Source organism: Garra rufa, chromosome 21, assembly GCF_049309525.1.
Source record: "Garra rufa chromosome 21, GarRuf1.0, whole genome shotgun sequence".
Lineage (NCBI taxonomy): Eukaryota > Metazoa > Chordata > Actinopteri > Cypriniformes > Cyprinidae > Garra > Garra rufa.
In genome coordinates this window covers 6598437-6615887 of record NC_133381.1, presented here as the reverse complement: position 1 = coordinate 6615887, position 17451 = coordinate 6598437, and the positions used below count along the sequence as shown (strand labels likewise).

At 34.9% G+C, this 17451-nt stretch overlaps 1 protein-coding gene across 1 annotated transcript; it reads right to left on the bottom strand.

Moving 5' to 3' along the window:
* Nucleotides 1-3740: 3740 nt before the first annotated feature.
* Nucleotides 3741-5782, bottom strand: myct1b (myc target 1b). Its single transcript, XM_073827442.1, has 2 exons — nt 5684-5782; nt 3741-5331 (listed from the first exon to the last, which is right to left on the bottom strand). The coding sequence occupies exons 1-2, from the start codon at nt 5754-5756 to the stop codon at nt 4814-4816; spliced, it is 591 nt and encodes a 196-aa protein (XP_073683543.1). The 5' UTR covers nt 5757-5782; the 3' UTR covers nt 3741-4813.
* Between the last annotated feature and the right edge of the window lie 11669 nt (nt 5783-17451).

Here is a 17451-nt window from a genome sequence, read left to right as displayed (position 1 = left end):
ACACCCAGCCTAAGACTTCATAACTGCATTTATTCTCATTTCTAATAGAAATAGAAATTTTCCCTCCATCCGTTTCTGCCAGGGTTAGTAATATTTTTAAAATTTCGTTTAAAACATAATCTCACTGTTAAACTATACAATCAATATAAAAATAACAACATAAGGCTGTCGAATCATAACTAGCTCAGTTTCACACATCTGCTTATATAAGAATTGTGGCAGGTAATTAAGGTAATTAAGCTGGATGCAGTTTAGAATAAATCCATCAACTAGGGTTGCCACCTACACTCGTGATATAATTACACAACCATCCAGTATACAACACTGGCTATCACTGTGACATTCCAAAGAAATAAAACGAGAACAGTGTGAGCCAACAAGAGAATAAATAATTCGAGAAATAAAATAAAAATTCTGCATTCATTTCTATGAGCAAACTCACCTCTATCAACTCGCTCTCAATGCGTCTAAATGGTTGCCAGATGCTCATGGGAGATTTTACCCCACAGGACGTTAAAGTCATGCAGAGGGATGCTGTGTATTGGCGCAAAGTAATCCGTGAATGAGGGATTTTTCGGCGAGCAAAGGCAACCCGCGCTCTGACGGAATGGTGCTATGGATCACATGACTGCCACCCCATACAGATATAGTATACAACAAATGCGGTGTACAGGCAAACTGGACTGATATAAATCACCAGTCTTTATTCTTGTTTTGCCATTAACATGCAGGAAATTGTGAAAAATGCAAAGCTTCATCGAGAAATTTCAAAGACTCATTGCTAGAATCATATACTATTCAAAACGCTGTTTTTCATCTTAGTCCCTAAGTGATGTGGATCTCTCTAGCTGTTGAGGTTGTTTTTGATCATTTTACCTCGACTCCTCTATATCCATTAATTCCCTATTAAACCCATTTTAAAAACGTTTAATACATTAGCTGTAGACCCTGTTCATCACAAAGATTTGTTTGGTGGTTATATCTGCAAGCTGCATCTGTTAACACCAAAATGTGGCGACATTGAATCATTCACTCACTCAAATGACTCGTTAAATCGACTCCTTAAAGGAACACTCCACTTTTTTTGGAAATAGGCTCATTCTCCAACTCCCCCCGAGTTAATAAAAAGAGTTTTACCGTTTTGAAATCAATTCAGCCGTTCTCCTGTTCTGGCGATATCACTTTTAGCATAGCTTAGCATAGATCATTGAATCCTATGATACGTTTTAAAATGACCAACGAGTTTCGATATTTGTCCTATTTAAAACTTGACTCTTCTGTAGTTATATCGTGTACTAATACCGGCAGAAAATGTAAAGCTGCAATTTTCTAGGCCAATAAGATTAGGAACTACACTTCTATTCCGGCGTAATAGTCAAGGAAGTTTGCTGTTGTAATATTGCCGAAGCAGGCGCAGTAATATCACGCTAACCTAGCTGGGAACTAATTTCAGGCACTGCGTGATATTACTCTGCCTGCTTCGGCCATATTACGGCAGCAAACTTCCTTGACTATTACGCCGGAATGGGAGTGTAGTTCCTAAACTTATTGGCCTAGAAAATCTCAGCTTTACATTTTCCGCCGGTCTTAGTACACGATATAACTACAGAAGAGTCAAGTTTTAAATAGGAAAAATATTGAAACTCGTTGGTCATTTTTGAACGCGATGCTATTGGTCTAATAGGATTCAATGATCTATGCTAAGTTATGCTAAAAGTGATATCGCCAGAACAGGAGAACGCCTGAATGGATTTCAAAATGGTAAAACTCAATTTATTAACTCGGGGGGAGTTGGAGAATGAGCCTATTTCTAAAAAAAAAAAAAAAGTGGAGTGTTCCTTTAACTACCTAAACACGAGATTTCCAAAAAAAAATGATAACAGAGATTTTTCCATAAATTTCATAAACTCCTGAGCATCATTTTTATTTAAAAAAACAAAACAATAATATAACAATAATAGTGTAAATATTTAGTTTTATTAATGTCCTGTTCAGGCTGAAGGAAAACACCAATTCGTTCAATCAAATGGGCGTATCGGTTCAGTAGCCCAACCAATCAAATCCTTCTTCACAGCCCGCGCTCGATGCCTATTAGCTCAAAATATAATGTTAGTCAGTCTTTGAAGCCAAGAATTGAGTCAGTCAAGTACTTAACCCTTGTGCGACCTTATGGACATTTTTGTCCATTTCAGTTTTGTTTTTTGTTACAAGTGTGCCTGTGTTAATGCCAACTGCATAAATGTTGGCTCAGGTGTTTATTTTTATTGAAATTTTAATATTTCACCCTCATTTCCTTCAAAAAAAAATCAATTTTACCCTCCATACAAAAAATACTCACACTCAGGACCTTAGGGACAAAAATGTCCACATTGAAACCATTAAAACTGCAGTTTTTTAACCCAGGGCCATTTGACTATAAAATGATGCAATATTTAGCTAATAGGCATTCATTCTATTGGCAAGGCTTCAAATTTGAAATTTTTGCCATTTTTTACTAGATTGTGCCATTTTTTTCAAATTTGGCATATACATTAAAAAAAAAAAAAATCTAACACTACATAAATCTGCTTAGCATTTAGTATAAGGAAATTAACTATTTTTCATTTTTTCCCCATAAAAAACACCTGTGGCATTATGCAAACAAACAGCATTTAAAGGGTTACAATTCTGAAAATTAGTGAATGTTTGGTATCTATAGATGAAACAGATGCTGGTTAAAAAATCGACATCAGTGAAAGTGGAAAAAATATTAATAAATCATATTTTTATTACAGTTTTTGGACATGGACATTTTTGTGCATTTTGCACCTAAATGTGTAACTTTTTTGACGCACAAGGGTTAAGTCATGATTTTTATCATGAGTTTTCCCACAGATTACAATAGATCTAGATTTTTTTCCATCAATTTCCTAAACTATTGGACATCATGTGTGCCATTTTGCGTAAAACACAACAATAATCATCGTATTTTGTTTTCGTTCTGTTCATGTTAAAAAAAAAAAACTACTATTCGTTCGATGGGCGTATTGGTTCAGTAACCCAACCAATGAAATCCTTCTTCACAGCCCGCGCTCGTTGGCTATTGGCTCAGTCTTTGAAGGCGTCATTTTGCTTATAAATATCAGCAGCAAAGACATTGGTTAATAAATTGGGATTAAATAGCTAAAGAATATTTGCGTTATTTAACATTTTTAACATATTCTGAGTTTGTACTTCCCTTTGGGGAACACTGAATCTGTAAATACGTGGTCACAATAAATGGGAAAACAAAGTAACTGGCATTACTTATTTTAAAAAGTAACTCAAACATTTTCTTCTAAGTTAAAAAGTAATGCATTACTTGTTACTTGAAAAAAGTAATCTGAATACGTAACTCACATTACTTGGAATGTGTTACCTCTTTGTTTTCTGTTTAGTAAAAATGAGTTTTACCAGTACTTATGTGTTTTTTCCAGGCATACTGCAGCTAGACTTCACTTTGATCCCTGGAAACAATACCATATTGAAAAGATTCCCAGGAGGTCTGCTGTACTTTCTGCTGTTGTGTGTATGGTTTACTTTAGTTAATGGAATATTCTTTCACTTACCTTAAATGTACCATGATATTTTAAATGTATTGTGGAGTGCCATGTACCTACTGTGTTATATGAATACAGCAGTCAATAACTACCATGTGCCACATTGACCAAGACTGTACTTTGTGAAAATTGTTGCCAATGATGCAATAATCACATATATCATTTTCAGGATCAGTTTTCTTTTATTATTAGTGCTCTGCTTTACTTCAACATTTTTACACCACTGCATCAAAGGGTTAAACTTTACAATAAGATTTAGTTTGTTAACATTAATTAAATACACTAGTTAACATGAACTATTGTATGAAAAATACGTCTAGAGCAATTATTAATCTTAGGTAATAATAATTTCAGCGTTTACTTATACATCCTAATTTAGTTGTCTAATAAACTTGGCACTGAAGGACTATTGTCAATGCTTAAAATTGCTTTGTTCCTCTTTTGTAAGTCACTTTAGATAAAAGTGTTTGGCGAATGCATAAATGTGACTGGACCACAAAACCATAAAAGTCGTAAGGGTAAATTTTCGGAAACTTTAGAGATTTATATATCATCTGAAAGCTTTGCTTTGATGTATGGTTTGTTAGAATGAGGCAATATTTGGTCAAGAAACAAGAATTTGAAAATCTGGAATCTGTGGGTGCAAAAAAATCTAAATATTGAGAAAATCGCCTCTAAAGTTGTCCAAATGAAGTTCTTAGCAATGCATATTAGTAATCATAAATTAAGTTTTGATTTACAGTAGGAAATTTACAAAATATCTTCATGGAACATTATCTTTATTTAACATCCTAATGATTTTTGGCATAAAAGAAAAATTGATAATTTTAACCCATACAATGTGTTTTTGGCTATTGCTACAAATAATCCTGTGCTACTTAAGACAAATGTAAATGTACATTATTAAAATTAACCTGCTTGAACATGAGAACATGAGCTGACATGAACTAACATGAACAGTTGTATTTTAATTACCTAATGTTAACAAAAAAATAAATACTAATAAATGTATTAATGCATTGTTAGTTAATGCATTAATGTTAACGAATGGCACCTTATTGTAATGTGTTACCCATAACAGTAATGCAAAAGAGTGCCAGTACAGGATAAATCAGATCCCTGTCAAATCAGAACAAGACTTTTGTTTGGTTTTCCCCCCTTTTCTCACATTTAATCTGTGTTTTGAGATTTAAATGCAATCCTTTGCAGGTCCTTTGTCTCTTATCACAATGCAGTCAAGTACAGGACTCTTGAAAGATGTGAATGACACTGTCATATGCAGGTGGTGGAGTCTGTCTAGGTAGGAAACCTCTTAGACTGCCCTTCCCCAGCCAAAAAGACTCTGCTGGTTCTGCACTTAATGGATCTGTGATGTTAGGAAGTAATGCATCCTGGTTGTCATCTTCTGTTTCATTACCAGTCTTCTTAGACTTTTTCGATGGTGGCCGAAAAGTGGAATTCTGAAAGCTGGGGCTTCTACCCAGTATTTCATTGGGGTCTACGGAGGTCTGTCTGTGGAGGTTTAAAACCGCTCTTCCCGCATATTCACTGTTCTTGTCAAATCCGTGACTCTTGTAGTGTTTGAGGTGGCAGTGCTGGTTACGAGAGCTCTTGGATTCTGACGACTGGTTTTGACGTCTGGTGATCCGAACCGAAGCTCTACGTCTTGACATCCATGTAAGGAAGAAGAAAATCAAGATCCCGATGAGCAGACCAATTAATATCGACAAGCAGAACACCAGGATGAGCTCGTCTGGATGGAAAGGTTATTGAATTTTAAGTAATATAACACACCAGGGGGGTTGTAAATGAAACATATTACTGGAGTAAAATTCATTGTTAAATTTCATGTTAAATTCAATGTAACTTGCCATTCATTTATAACTATTTGTGAAATTTACTAGCAATTTCTAAAATGAAACTTGCATGCATGCAAAACTTTATATAATCTACATTTACAACAAATTAGCAATTATTTTTAATAATAAATAAAAATAGAAACCCATCATATATTTATAATTGCACCCAGTTTAAATAGGTAAAAGTGAAATTTACACTGAGCCAGCTAAAGCAACATAGTACAACAAATGCACAGCAATTCTTACCAAAACCAATAGGTTGGAGAATTTCCCAAATCGCATTTGTTTCATTTGAAGCCATAATAGTTAGCAGAAGCATGCCAAACTCTTACTCCAAGCTTACAGGAACTGTTCTCTGTATTTCTCAGGGAACATGGCACTTTTTTGTTTGCATGAAGGGAAACTTTGTCGTCATTCTTCCTGCCTCTTTACTCGTATAATTAGCAAGTGCTAGGCTTATCTGTTCAGGACAGAAATCCAGAGGAACAGGGCTGTTTCCTCTTGCATCATTTCCTTCGTTTCAATGGATACAATACATTGGCTTCTTCACCCCATTATATTATAATAGACCAACTTACACTTTTTTTTTTAGACCTTTCAGCACTTTAAATTGTATTCTTTTGCTGTAAATTTGTTTTAAGATTGAGTGAAGATATAAGCAACTACTTAGCTTAGATAAAACTGAACAATACATCTCAAGTTGGTTTTGATTTGACAGTTCCGCATAAGAAACTGAAAACACCCAGGTGATAAGTTCTCAGTTCTCAGAGAGGATTTCCTTACTAGTATCTGTACCTTCTGGCATATCACTGTATGTTTATGTAACAGAGATACTCACCGTAAAGTAATATACCTAAAAGTGCCTAAAATTCACTGAAACCTCCTGGTGTCTTGCAAATATTTAAGTAAAGGACAATTCTGTCCTGAAACAATAGGAGGACATCCATGCTCTGAGTTTATTACAAAAGCAGAAATGGCCAGTAGATGTCATTATTGAACCATGTAACCCGTGATGTAGATACTGTGTGGTAATCTATCTATCTATCTATCTATCTATCTATCTATCTATCTATCTATCTATCTATCTATCTATCTATCTATCTATCTATCTATCTATCTATCTATCTATCTATCTATCTATCTATCTGCCATTCTAGTGTCCCATCTGTCGTTCTATCGTTCTATATCTGTCATTCTTTTGTCCCATCTATCGTTCTAACGTTCTATATCTGTTAATCTATTGTCCCATCTATCGTTCTATCTATAGACTGCATTCTATTTCATTTCCTTGCGTTCTGTAATGTTTTGAACACATGAACGCGCCTTGTGTAAACGCCCCCCTATATATTGTTCTCTTTCTCACCAATAGGTGGCGGTAAAGATCAGATGAAGTAACACGGCTTTTGCAACATTGTTTAAAGGTTTCTATAGCAACCCTTCTAACAGAGCTTCACCATCATCACATGAGACACAAGAGCCCTGTGGGGAAGGAAGCGTCATCTGCTCACGGTAACAAACGCACTACAGATTAACAACTGTACAAACGATAAAATATATATTCTGTTAAACCAGGGCTGGTTTTCTTGGAAATTTACACAATAGATTTCGGATGTAATTTGTTTGCATGCTTTTGACTGCAGATGTGTATCTTGTTGCTGAGTTTCTGTTGTCTTCACTTAGTTACGTGCATAACTTTTGCTGATTAATATGCATGCAAATCTATCATGCATTTCTTGTGCAATGCACAATGAAGATGAAATGTTATCCCTGTAGGCAAGGACTTGTTTAATTACGGATGAGCTCTTACAACTGAAGTTCTTTTACATATAATAGTAATCAGTCAGTAAATCCATAGACTATAATTATTAGACTGGGAAAAAAATAAATAACAGCAATTTAAGTGACGTAAAGGGGGTCTGGTTTGTGTGCAAACATGCATGTTCAGCTTGACTACAGTGTGCATACAGTACATAGAAACACAGTGACGTTTACTGAACTGTAAAAAGTCAAAATGTTCAGTTTTCTATGTGGGTGAATCCTTAAAAAAGACTTTTGATTGTGCTTCAGTATTATTCATCAACAAATTTAAACGTTTAAAGGGACAGTTCACCCGAAAAATGAAAATTCTTTCATAGATATTTCACATAAAAGGTTTACATATAGTCCACAAGACTAAAAACATGTAAGGAAAAAACATGCATTAAGAGCTGGGGGGAGTGAAAACATTTGAACAGAATGGAGATGTGTATAAAAAATATATATTTTGCCAAAATATCCTATATTTTTTTCATTTAGTACTACCCTTCAGAGGCTACAGAAGATAATTCCCAGATTTCCCAGAAGACAATATAAGTTATATTTACCCTGATCTTCAAATTCAAAAAGTTTTCACACCTAGCTCTTAATCCATGTTTTTTCCTTCTTGAGCATCAGTGAGCGTCTGAACCTTCTGTAATAGTTGCATACGAGTCCCTCAGTTGTCCTCCGTGTGCTAAGATAGATCTCAGAATCACAGACATTGTTGGAAAGGGTTCAAATGCACAAAAATGCTGGAAACCCAAAGAATTTGTGTGACCTGAAGGATTTTTTTCTGAAGAACAGCAGGCAGTTTAACTGTTCAGGACAAACAAGGGACTCATGAACAACTATAACTAAACAAATAAAAACACAGTGGATCATTCAGGTAAGAACACCAATCAAGAATCAAGGGGATGTAAACTTTTGAACAGGGTCATTTTTATAGATTCAACTATGATTTTCTCTTGTGGACTATATGTAAACTTTTATGTGAAATATCTTATTCAGGTTAGTACTAAAAAAACAACATGCATTTCGTATAATACCTCTTATTTTGGTAAAATAATTAACATTTTGCAGATTCTGAAAGGGGGATGTAAACTTTTGACCTCAACTGACCTCAAAATAACAAACCAGTGGTCAGTTCTTGGTATTTCATCAAAAATATCTTAATTTGTGTTCCAGAGATGAACGAAGGTCCTACGGGTTTAAAACAACATGAGGGTGAGAGTAATTAATGACAGAATTTTCATTTTTAGGTGAACTATCCCTTTAAGTCAAAGCACTAAAATTGTTTGTGCAACCATATTGATTTAGTTATAAATAATGATTAAATCTGGTTTATAACCTTTTAGTTTATATGTCACCTCATCGAAATATTTTTTATACTGGCTGACACCCATGCTGTTACTTTTCCTTCTCGGTTCACTGACTGTACATAGAAGAGGACTTCTGATTGGTTGACAACTTGGGCGAGCACCTATATGAAACCAGCATTTTGATTGGGCCACATCAAGTTCCTGGAGTTCCTGCATCAGAGTGAGTGAGAGAGAGAGAGAGAGAGAGAGAGAGAGAGAGGCAGCAAGAGGAAGAGAGAGTTGTAGGAGGGGCAGATGGGGATGCCCCCTTAAGAAAGTAGTGCATTATCTGCTGTCTGCTGTGCCGACTGCATGAGTACACCGGTATCAGAGGAGCGCAGGACTGTAAAGAGGGACCATGGCTTCCCTCAGCCCTTTCGGACGGTCCAGCAAGGACATTATGAATGTGATGCAGAGGCTGCAAGGTAGGTGATGCTGTATTTCTGTGCTTTACCTCAAACAACCGTCCTCTGGCTCTATGAGTCAGGAGGAATTCTGCTGATTCAGTGCCTTCACACCTAGAGTTAGTGCCAGATGCCTCTTGTTGCACAAATGCACCATATTTGACAGCACAGGAACTTACCCACTTGAGAAATCAATATTGATGCTTTACATAATGGCTTTGCGTGTCTGTCCATTTATCTTTAAACTATTGTTGACATCATATGCAGCTCATGTAACTCTTATAGCAGTGTTGCAAACACAGAAATGTCCCGAGGGAATCATGTATTTTCATTATAATGACTTACGGACGCCTTGGTTTATCAGCCGTTGGTTCGGATTGACAGGTCGTGTGCTGCAGTGCTTGAGGACAGGTTATTTTTCTACCCTTTTAACCAGGAATAGAGGATCTACTTCTGTTGTGATGCTTTCTGTGCATTTTTAGATCCAATTAATCATTTAGTTAAAATGGCATACAAAGAGCTGTGTTGTTAAATTGCCCAATGGTTCGCAAAGAAAATTGATAAAAGAATCGTTGGGGATTAGATTTGTGTTTAAAATAGTTTAGTCCATGAAGGTCATCATTGTTTTTTCTTACAGGAAGTTGTCCTTGACAAAGGCCCTTTTCTAACACTTGTGTTGCCAGGGAATAGTTTAGTTTGACCTTTCTTGCTTGGATTATATTTATGTTCTTTTTGATAAGGTTTAGTTTACTGGAGCACTCTGTCATGTCATATCAGAAGGCGGATGTGTTAAGACATAATGCTGCCGAAATGGTGCCTACCAACATTATGGGTAATGCTTTTAAGGTGGCAGGAAGAGTTTAAATGCTTTGCAATCATTTTTTAGAGGAGGGAAAATATAAAACCACCCAAAAGAAAAACACAAAAGCGATGATTGCTCTTTTGGGAATGAGTGATGACGTGATGCATGGCTCATGCTGATAGGAAAATGTTTTCATAGTCCACTTGTTTTGCTTCAATATTATCAATCACCAAATTCACTACTTAAAGGGACAGTTTACCAATAAATGAAAATTCTGTCTCATTTATTCACCCTCATTTCTGTATGACTTAATTGCTTCTGTTACAGTGTTGCAATTATTAACTAAATCTCAAACTATTAAAATAGCTTACAGTGATTGAAATAAAGCTGAAACAACATTAAAAAAATATAAATATTAAATGAAAAATGTAAACTTAAATGATGCTTTGGCAACTAACTGAAATACGTTACAGCTAAAATAATTCAAAATGTTATTAAATACTATAATACTATTTAATAATACCAGAGGAACACAGTATGTTCTGTGGAATGCAAAATAAAATATAAGTTTTTTTAAATTATTTTATTTTATTTTTTTTAAAAGGGCTCTAGTATTTGGTTCCCAACGTTATTCAAAATATCTCTTTTTTTCTTTTTTGGTCTTCAACATAAAAAAATCAGGTTTTGAATGCCATAAAAGAAAGTAAATGATGACAATATTTAAAAGATTAGTTCACTTCCAGAACAAAAAAAGTTACAGAGAATTTACTCACCCACTTGTCATTCAAGATGTTCATGTCTTCCTTTCTTCAGTCGTAAAGAAATTGTTTTTTGAGGAAAACATTTCAGGGATTTTCTTTATATAGTGGACTTCAATGGTGCCAAAAGTGCAGTTTAAATGCAGCTTCAAAGGGCTCTAAATGAACCCAGACAAGGAAGAAGGATGTTATCTAGCGAATTTTGTAGGACGATTTTGAAGTTGGAGGAGAAAATGAGATGGGAGTTTTTTGACTTACCCTAACTGTCTTGAACCAGAGTGCACAGAGTACACATGCACATCACAGAGATAGACGAGACAAGCATTTGTGGTTAAAAAGTGTATAAATTGCCAATTTCTTTTTAGGAAATAACCAATCGTTTGACTAGATAAGACCCTTCTTCCTCGGCTGGGATCATTTAGAGCCCTTTGAAGCTGCATTTTGGAAGTTCAAACTCCTGTCCACCATATAAGTCCACTATATGGAGAAAATACCTGAAATATTTTTCTCAAAAAACAATTTCTTTACAACTGAAGAAAGAAAGACATGAACATCTTGGATGACAAGGGGGTACATTTTTGTTAAACTAATCCTTCAAATAAATAATTAAAGCTTGCATCATTAGCACTGTTGTTCTTATTTTAAAGTGTTAAAATCTACATTGTAATAAAACACCCAGACCGACTGATATGCTTGATGCCCATATTTTTTAGAGTTGGACAGGGACTCTATAGTGGCTGGTGTGTATGGGAACAGGTACAACCTGACACCTCTTTGGAAGATGTCCTGTCCTTGGAAGATGGAACAGATCGATATTTGGCCTCCCTGGCGTTGTTTGCCCATTCTCATTGACTGATGTCTGTAACTCAGTGTTGGCAGTGGACAGGGCAAGTCTATAAAAACTGGTCACAAATTAGCTGTATTTAGTCCTGTCATTTAATTCCTATCTCCATGTACAGGCTGTAGATTTAAAAAATAGTTTGATGGCAACCCGTTGGTCGAGCGCAGTGAGACCTTTGAAAGCGTTAACCCTGTGACTAAGTGAAAGCAGATGTTTCACTGTGGACTTTCTAATAATAACAGCATCAAGCTGGTAACATTTTCTGCTCAATAATTGATTTAAGAATGATTTCAACTGCTCTTACGACAACAAATAGAGCAGGAGGCTATGGAAAAAGACATAATAAAAGCATCCTTTTAAACTTAATAAATAGGTCATGTCCATGCTGGGAAGCACAATAAAAAGCAAACAGGTGACTAACTGCGACATGATTGCAATTAAAAAAAGTTGATTCCTTTATGTAATTTAATTGATTTGAAATCCATTTTTCATGATATTTTGAGTGAAAATATAGGATGTGGCCTAATTTTATTATTCAAATCGATTGGACTGCATGGTAAAATGTTGGAAAAACAAGATTTTTTCTTTAAAATAACATGCACATTTTTTTTTTTTTTTAAATGTCAGGTTGACATTTTGAGAATTTTTATCTGTTTATGACTAATGGAAGTTTTGTTTTCACAGTAGCCCACACAAACAATTCTGTCCTTAAAAACTTAAAAACTCTCTTCATGAATAGTTAAAGGAGCTGCTTTATGCACCTTCAAAGCTTCTAATGCATTTCCTTTGTAATCTGTAGAGAATATTGAGCTACTTCCTTGTGGAGAATTCATGTTTATTTCTGATCACCATGGCAATACCCACATGCTCATATAGTCTTCAAGATGAAACAAGAAGCATACAAGAGGAACTTAGTATTCAAACTCATCAGGAAGGAAGTTACATATGCGTGATAACTAGCACTTCTGTTTTTACCGCCAAAATTTCAAGAGTCAGTCATGCATTTTCAGGTGCTTTAGGGTGATCTTAAATGACAATTGTTTAATTAAAATAGGTGCCTAACTAACCCACCCACATAGAACACCTTATTAATCGAATAGCAAGACCTTAGCTGCCATTCAGAACACCTAAGTGAATAGACAGTGAATTTTACACCAGCAAAGAATCATTTACATTTATATGTAAAAATGATTTATAGTGCATGAGTTGCATTTTAAGCGCAAATGTAGTAGATTTGCCATCTGATGTCGACACAGTGATTGCATATAAGGTGAATTCACTTGAAGTGTGGTCAAAAGTATTTTGCATTGAAGGCACATCAGAAGAGGCGTGTGCTAGTTACCATGGCACATCAACAGCGAATAAGGCGATGTGTGGTTATGCGACAGAAGGTCTGTGGTTACTGTTTTCAGAGTAATTTCTTTTGGTTTCCCCCTACATGGCGACTGGCGCATGCCTGTTTCGAGCTTGTGGTAAAACCGTTTGCCATCTTTCTTTCGTTGGCACGAGAGATTTTTATACAACAGCCACTTCCTTTAGACACATATCAGATGCAAACTCTCCAACGAAGAATGATATTTTTGTTTTATAGAGACACAGTTTGTATAAAAAGGTTGTTGTCTTGAATAAATTATAAAACTGTTGGTGTTAAATCAGTAACTGTTTTAATATATTGTAAAAACAATGAGAATGTTAAAACGTGACTCCAAACTGATGTTTTCTACAGTTAAAGACACCACTATCAACAATGAACTGATATCAGTTCATAACAAGTGATTACTATGGCTTTTTAGAGCTGCTTTACAGCAAAATTGAGATTTGTTTGCATCATTGCATCACTGTTTTATTGTTTAGCACTCTAAAGCTGATTTTAAGCGAACTATATTGTATGAAGTGCTGTATAAATAAAGCTGAGTTGTCTTGACTATCATCGTTGATATTACATTGATCAAAATAGCTGGTTGAAAATAGATGTGGTCACAGAATGTTTTAATGGGACACTAGATGGCACTATTTCTGTTTAATATATAGTTTAAATAATTAAGATAAATTTTGGCCTAATAGACAAAATCAACATTTGGATCAGCGTTTCTCTTTTGAAATGGCAAGAGTAATGTGTAGAATTTTAAAGACTGTGCTCCATTCAACAGATGACTGCAACATCTGACCAGTTGGCCATGATATCATCTGTCCCGAGTTTGTGTTGAACGCACTCATTTAAATTTCAGATGCTCCACTCACTTGTTTCTCTTATTTCTACGTGTAGACTGAAAGTGACTGTACATTCATTAATAATTAATTAACTCTAATTCTTAACACTGGGTGTGAGTGCAAGTGGGCAATGCTACAAACTAGGAGACCATCAGTAAAGCTGCTTTTTTTGATTATAGTGGGAACAATCCAATTTGTCAATTGGCTGTAGATGCTAAACACTAATGATCATCCATTGATTACTGAGGGAGAACTGAGGGACTTTTACCCTGCAGATTTTACCCTTAAACATATCCTGAAAGCCTTTACATTATTCTGCGATAGTATTTCAGGACTGGACAGCTCCTCTATCCTTCTATTGATCTATCGATCTATCTATCACTCTATCTATCGTTCTATCATTCTATTATTATATTGTTTGCATCTATCTTTAGATATGTAGATATGTATATATATATGTATATGTACACTACCAGTCAAAAGTTTTTGAACAGTAAGATTTTGTTTATGTTTTTTAAAGAATTCTCTTCTGCTCACCAAGCCTGCTTTTATTTGATCCAAATTACAGCAAAAACAGTAACATTTTGAAATATTTTTACTATTTAAGATAAATGTTTTCTATTTTAATATATTTTAAAAATGTAATTTATTCCTGTGATTTCAAAGCTGATTTTTTAGCATAATTACTTCAGTCATAAGATCCTTGGTAGATGGTATAATGTTACAAAAGCTTTTTATTTCAGATAAATTATCTTTGGATCTTGCAAAAAGTACACAACTGTTTTAAATATTGATAATAATAATAATAATAATAATAATAATAATAATAATAATAATAATAATGTTTTATAAGCAGCAAATCAGCATATTAGTATGATTTACGAAGGATCATGTGTCACTGAAGACAGGAGTAATTTAAATTTAACTTTGATTACAGGAATAAATTACATTTTAAAATATATTCAAATAGAAAGCAGTTATTTTAAATAGTAAATATATATATATATTTTTAGCTGTATCTTGGATCAAATAAATGCAAGCTTGGTGAGCAGAAGAGACTTCTTTAAAAAACATGTAAAATCTTACTGTTCAAAAACTTTTGACTGGAAGTGTATGTATATAAAAGTATATTCAGTATATGCTAGATATAATAAATAAATTGCCTTTTCTCACATTATTCTAATCCACAAAAGTTCAGGACTTTTTAATCCATTTTAAAGACCCTTGAGCTTTTACCTTGTTAACTGATAGAAACAAATGGTGACTCATTAGATGAGCATGTGATGGGAGTAGCACTTATTTCAAGGATTACATTATCTTCTGTGACTAAAACACTTTGAGGTGCATTCCTCGATCTTTAACACAAAAGGCTTTTGAGATATAAATACCTGAACTATGCCGGAGCGGTGAGAGAATGGATTGTTCCTCTAAGTGGATTTGCGAAGGAACAGTTATGTTTTGTAAATGCACTTACGATTCAATGCACGAACACATGAGATTGAATTAAGTAATTTAATAAAGCATCTTTTAATGCATGCCTGGAAGATCAAGACTTAACACTGGGCATGTCCATTTCTGGTCATGAGATGTGCAATTAAATATATATTAGAATGCAAATAAGTATGTTGTGAGGTGGACTGGGTTTGTGTTGAGCTCATGCTGTGGCTGATGGTCAGGAATAATAGAGTGATATAGTCACTGACTGCACCGTAGCAGGTGGCAGATGCTTTGCAATTGCTGTGGCATAAATGATTCAATACTTTGAGTGCAGTTGGTTCCCAGTTGCCTTATAGCCATTTGCAAATAATGCATGTGTTATTTAGTATGATTAAATTTGTGACATTAATGATTTTTTCCGTAGACATGTACACAATTAAAAAGACTTCAAAGTATTTGAAGTCAGCATGACTTAATAAAAGTATTTCTCAGTGAAACAGAATATTAAATGTGACCCTGGAACACAAAACCAGTCATATGTAGCATGGGTAGCAATAGCCAAAAAACATTAAGATATTAAGTAATATGCACTAGTAATATGCATTGCTAAGAACTTCACTTTGACATCTTTAAAGGCGATTTTCTCAATATTTAGATTTTTTTTGCACCCTCAGATTCCAGATTTTCAAATAGTTGTATCTCAGCCAAATTTAGTTCTATCCTAACAAACCATTTATCAATTGAACACTTATTTATTATTTATAATTAGCTTTGAGATGGTATATAAATCTCAATTTTGATAAATTGACCCTTATGACTGGTTTTGTGGTCCAGGGTCACAAATGTGAAATGTGAACTTGATTTTACTCATTTACTTTTGATGCGGAGCCATTCAAAACCGCAACAAGGCTGCATTTATTAGATTAAATAGTAAAGATAATAAAATAAAGAAAAGAAATTACAATTGAAAATATCTGCTTTATTCTTGAATATATTGTAAAAAGTAATTTATTCCTGAGGTGCAAAGCTGAATTTTCAGCATCATTGTCTCCAGTGTCACATGATCCTTCAGAAATCATTCTAATATGTTGATTTGCTGCTCAGGAAACATTTATTATTATTATATCACTTATTATTATCAATGTTAAAACAGTTGTGCTGCTTAATAAATGCTGAAAGATAAATTACGTTCCAAAGTTTAATACTAGCCTTAGTGTTCAAATCACTGATACTAAGCAATGTGTTACCCTGGACCACAAAACCAATTATAAGAGTCAATTTTTTTTAAATTGACTATATTTGCTTCGGCTTATAATTGGTACAATTATTTGAAAATCTGGAACCTGAGGGTGCAAAAAAAAAAAAAGAAAAAAAGAAAAAAAAAAGAAAATCGCCTTTAAAGTTGTCCAAATTAAGTTCTTAGCAATGCATATAAAATTTTTATATATTTATTTTATGAAATTTACAAAATATCTTCATGGAACATGATCTTTACTTAATATCCTAACAATCTTTGGCATAAAATAAAAATCAATAATTTTGATCCATACAATGTATTTTTGGCTATTGCTACAAATACACTTGTGCTACTTAAGACTGGTTTTGTGGTCAAGTTTCACATATTATTAGTAATTCTTGCCTCATCAAGCACTCCTAATAATGTTAAATTAATAATTGCACACAATAAGGCAAGCAACATGTATCAAAATCTTTTACTGTCTCATTGTAGAGACAAAAATGACCACTTTCTGTTTACTTTGTTTTTTTACTTAGACATGCAAATACATTCAAACCCACAGTAACTGTGTCATGTCATAAGTCCTTTGTTGTATAGCGTTCTGAATCTGATTATTTGTTAAGCCATTCCTGCATTAGGGTGTCTGCGGTGCTTGTAGTGGAGGCCCGGTGGAGTTCAAGCTGTGTAGCATGAGTGCTGACCCCCACCCACCCATATAAATCAGGATAACACCAGCTGCCTGGTGACATCACAGCCCCCCGCGTGCTGATTGGCCGATCAGTGCCATAGCCGGTTAGTATGGCTGCAGCTGTGGGATGCTGCTAGAACTAGAATAGACCTGAACGGAGCATCCACACCAGCACATCTCTCCAGCTCCACCAACAACAGGAAGTTGCCTGGCTCATAAAAAACTGCCCTCGATTAGCAGCCTATCCACAGCGGAGGAGAGAGAGAGGGAGAGAGAAAGAGAGAGACAACAGGAGGAGGGGGAGGTTTCATCCTCCAGCGCTCAGTCGCGCTGTATTTTCATACGGAAAGATCCTCCGCCTGCACTGTTCTGCTTCCCGGAGGAAATAAAGGATAGCTGATCTGGTTTTCCTCCCTGGATGACACGCGCGCACTTTCACACATGAAGGACACAAAGAAACGGAGGGAATGCAGGGCTCACA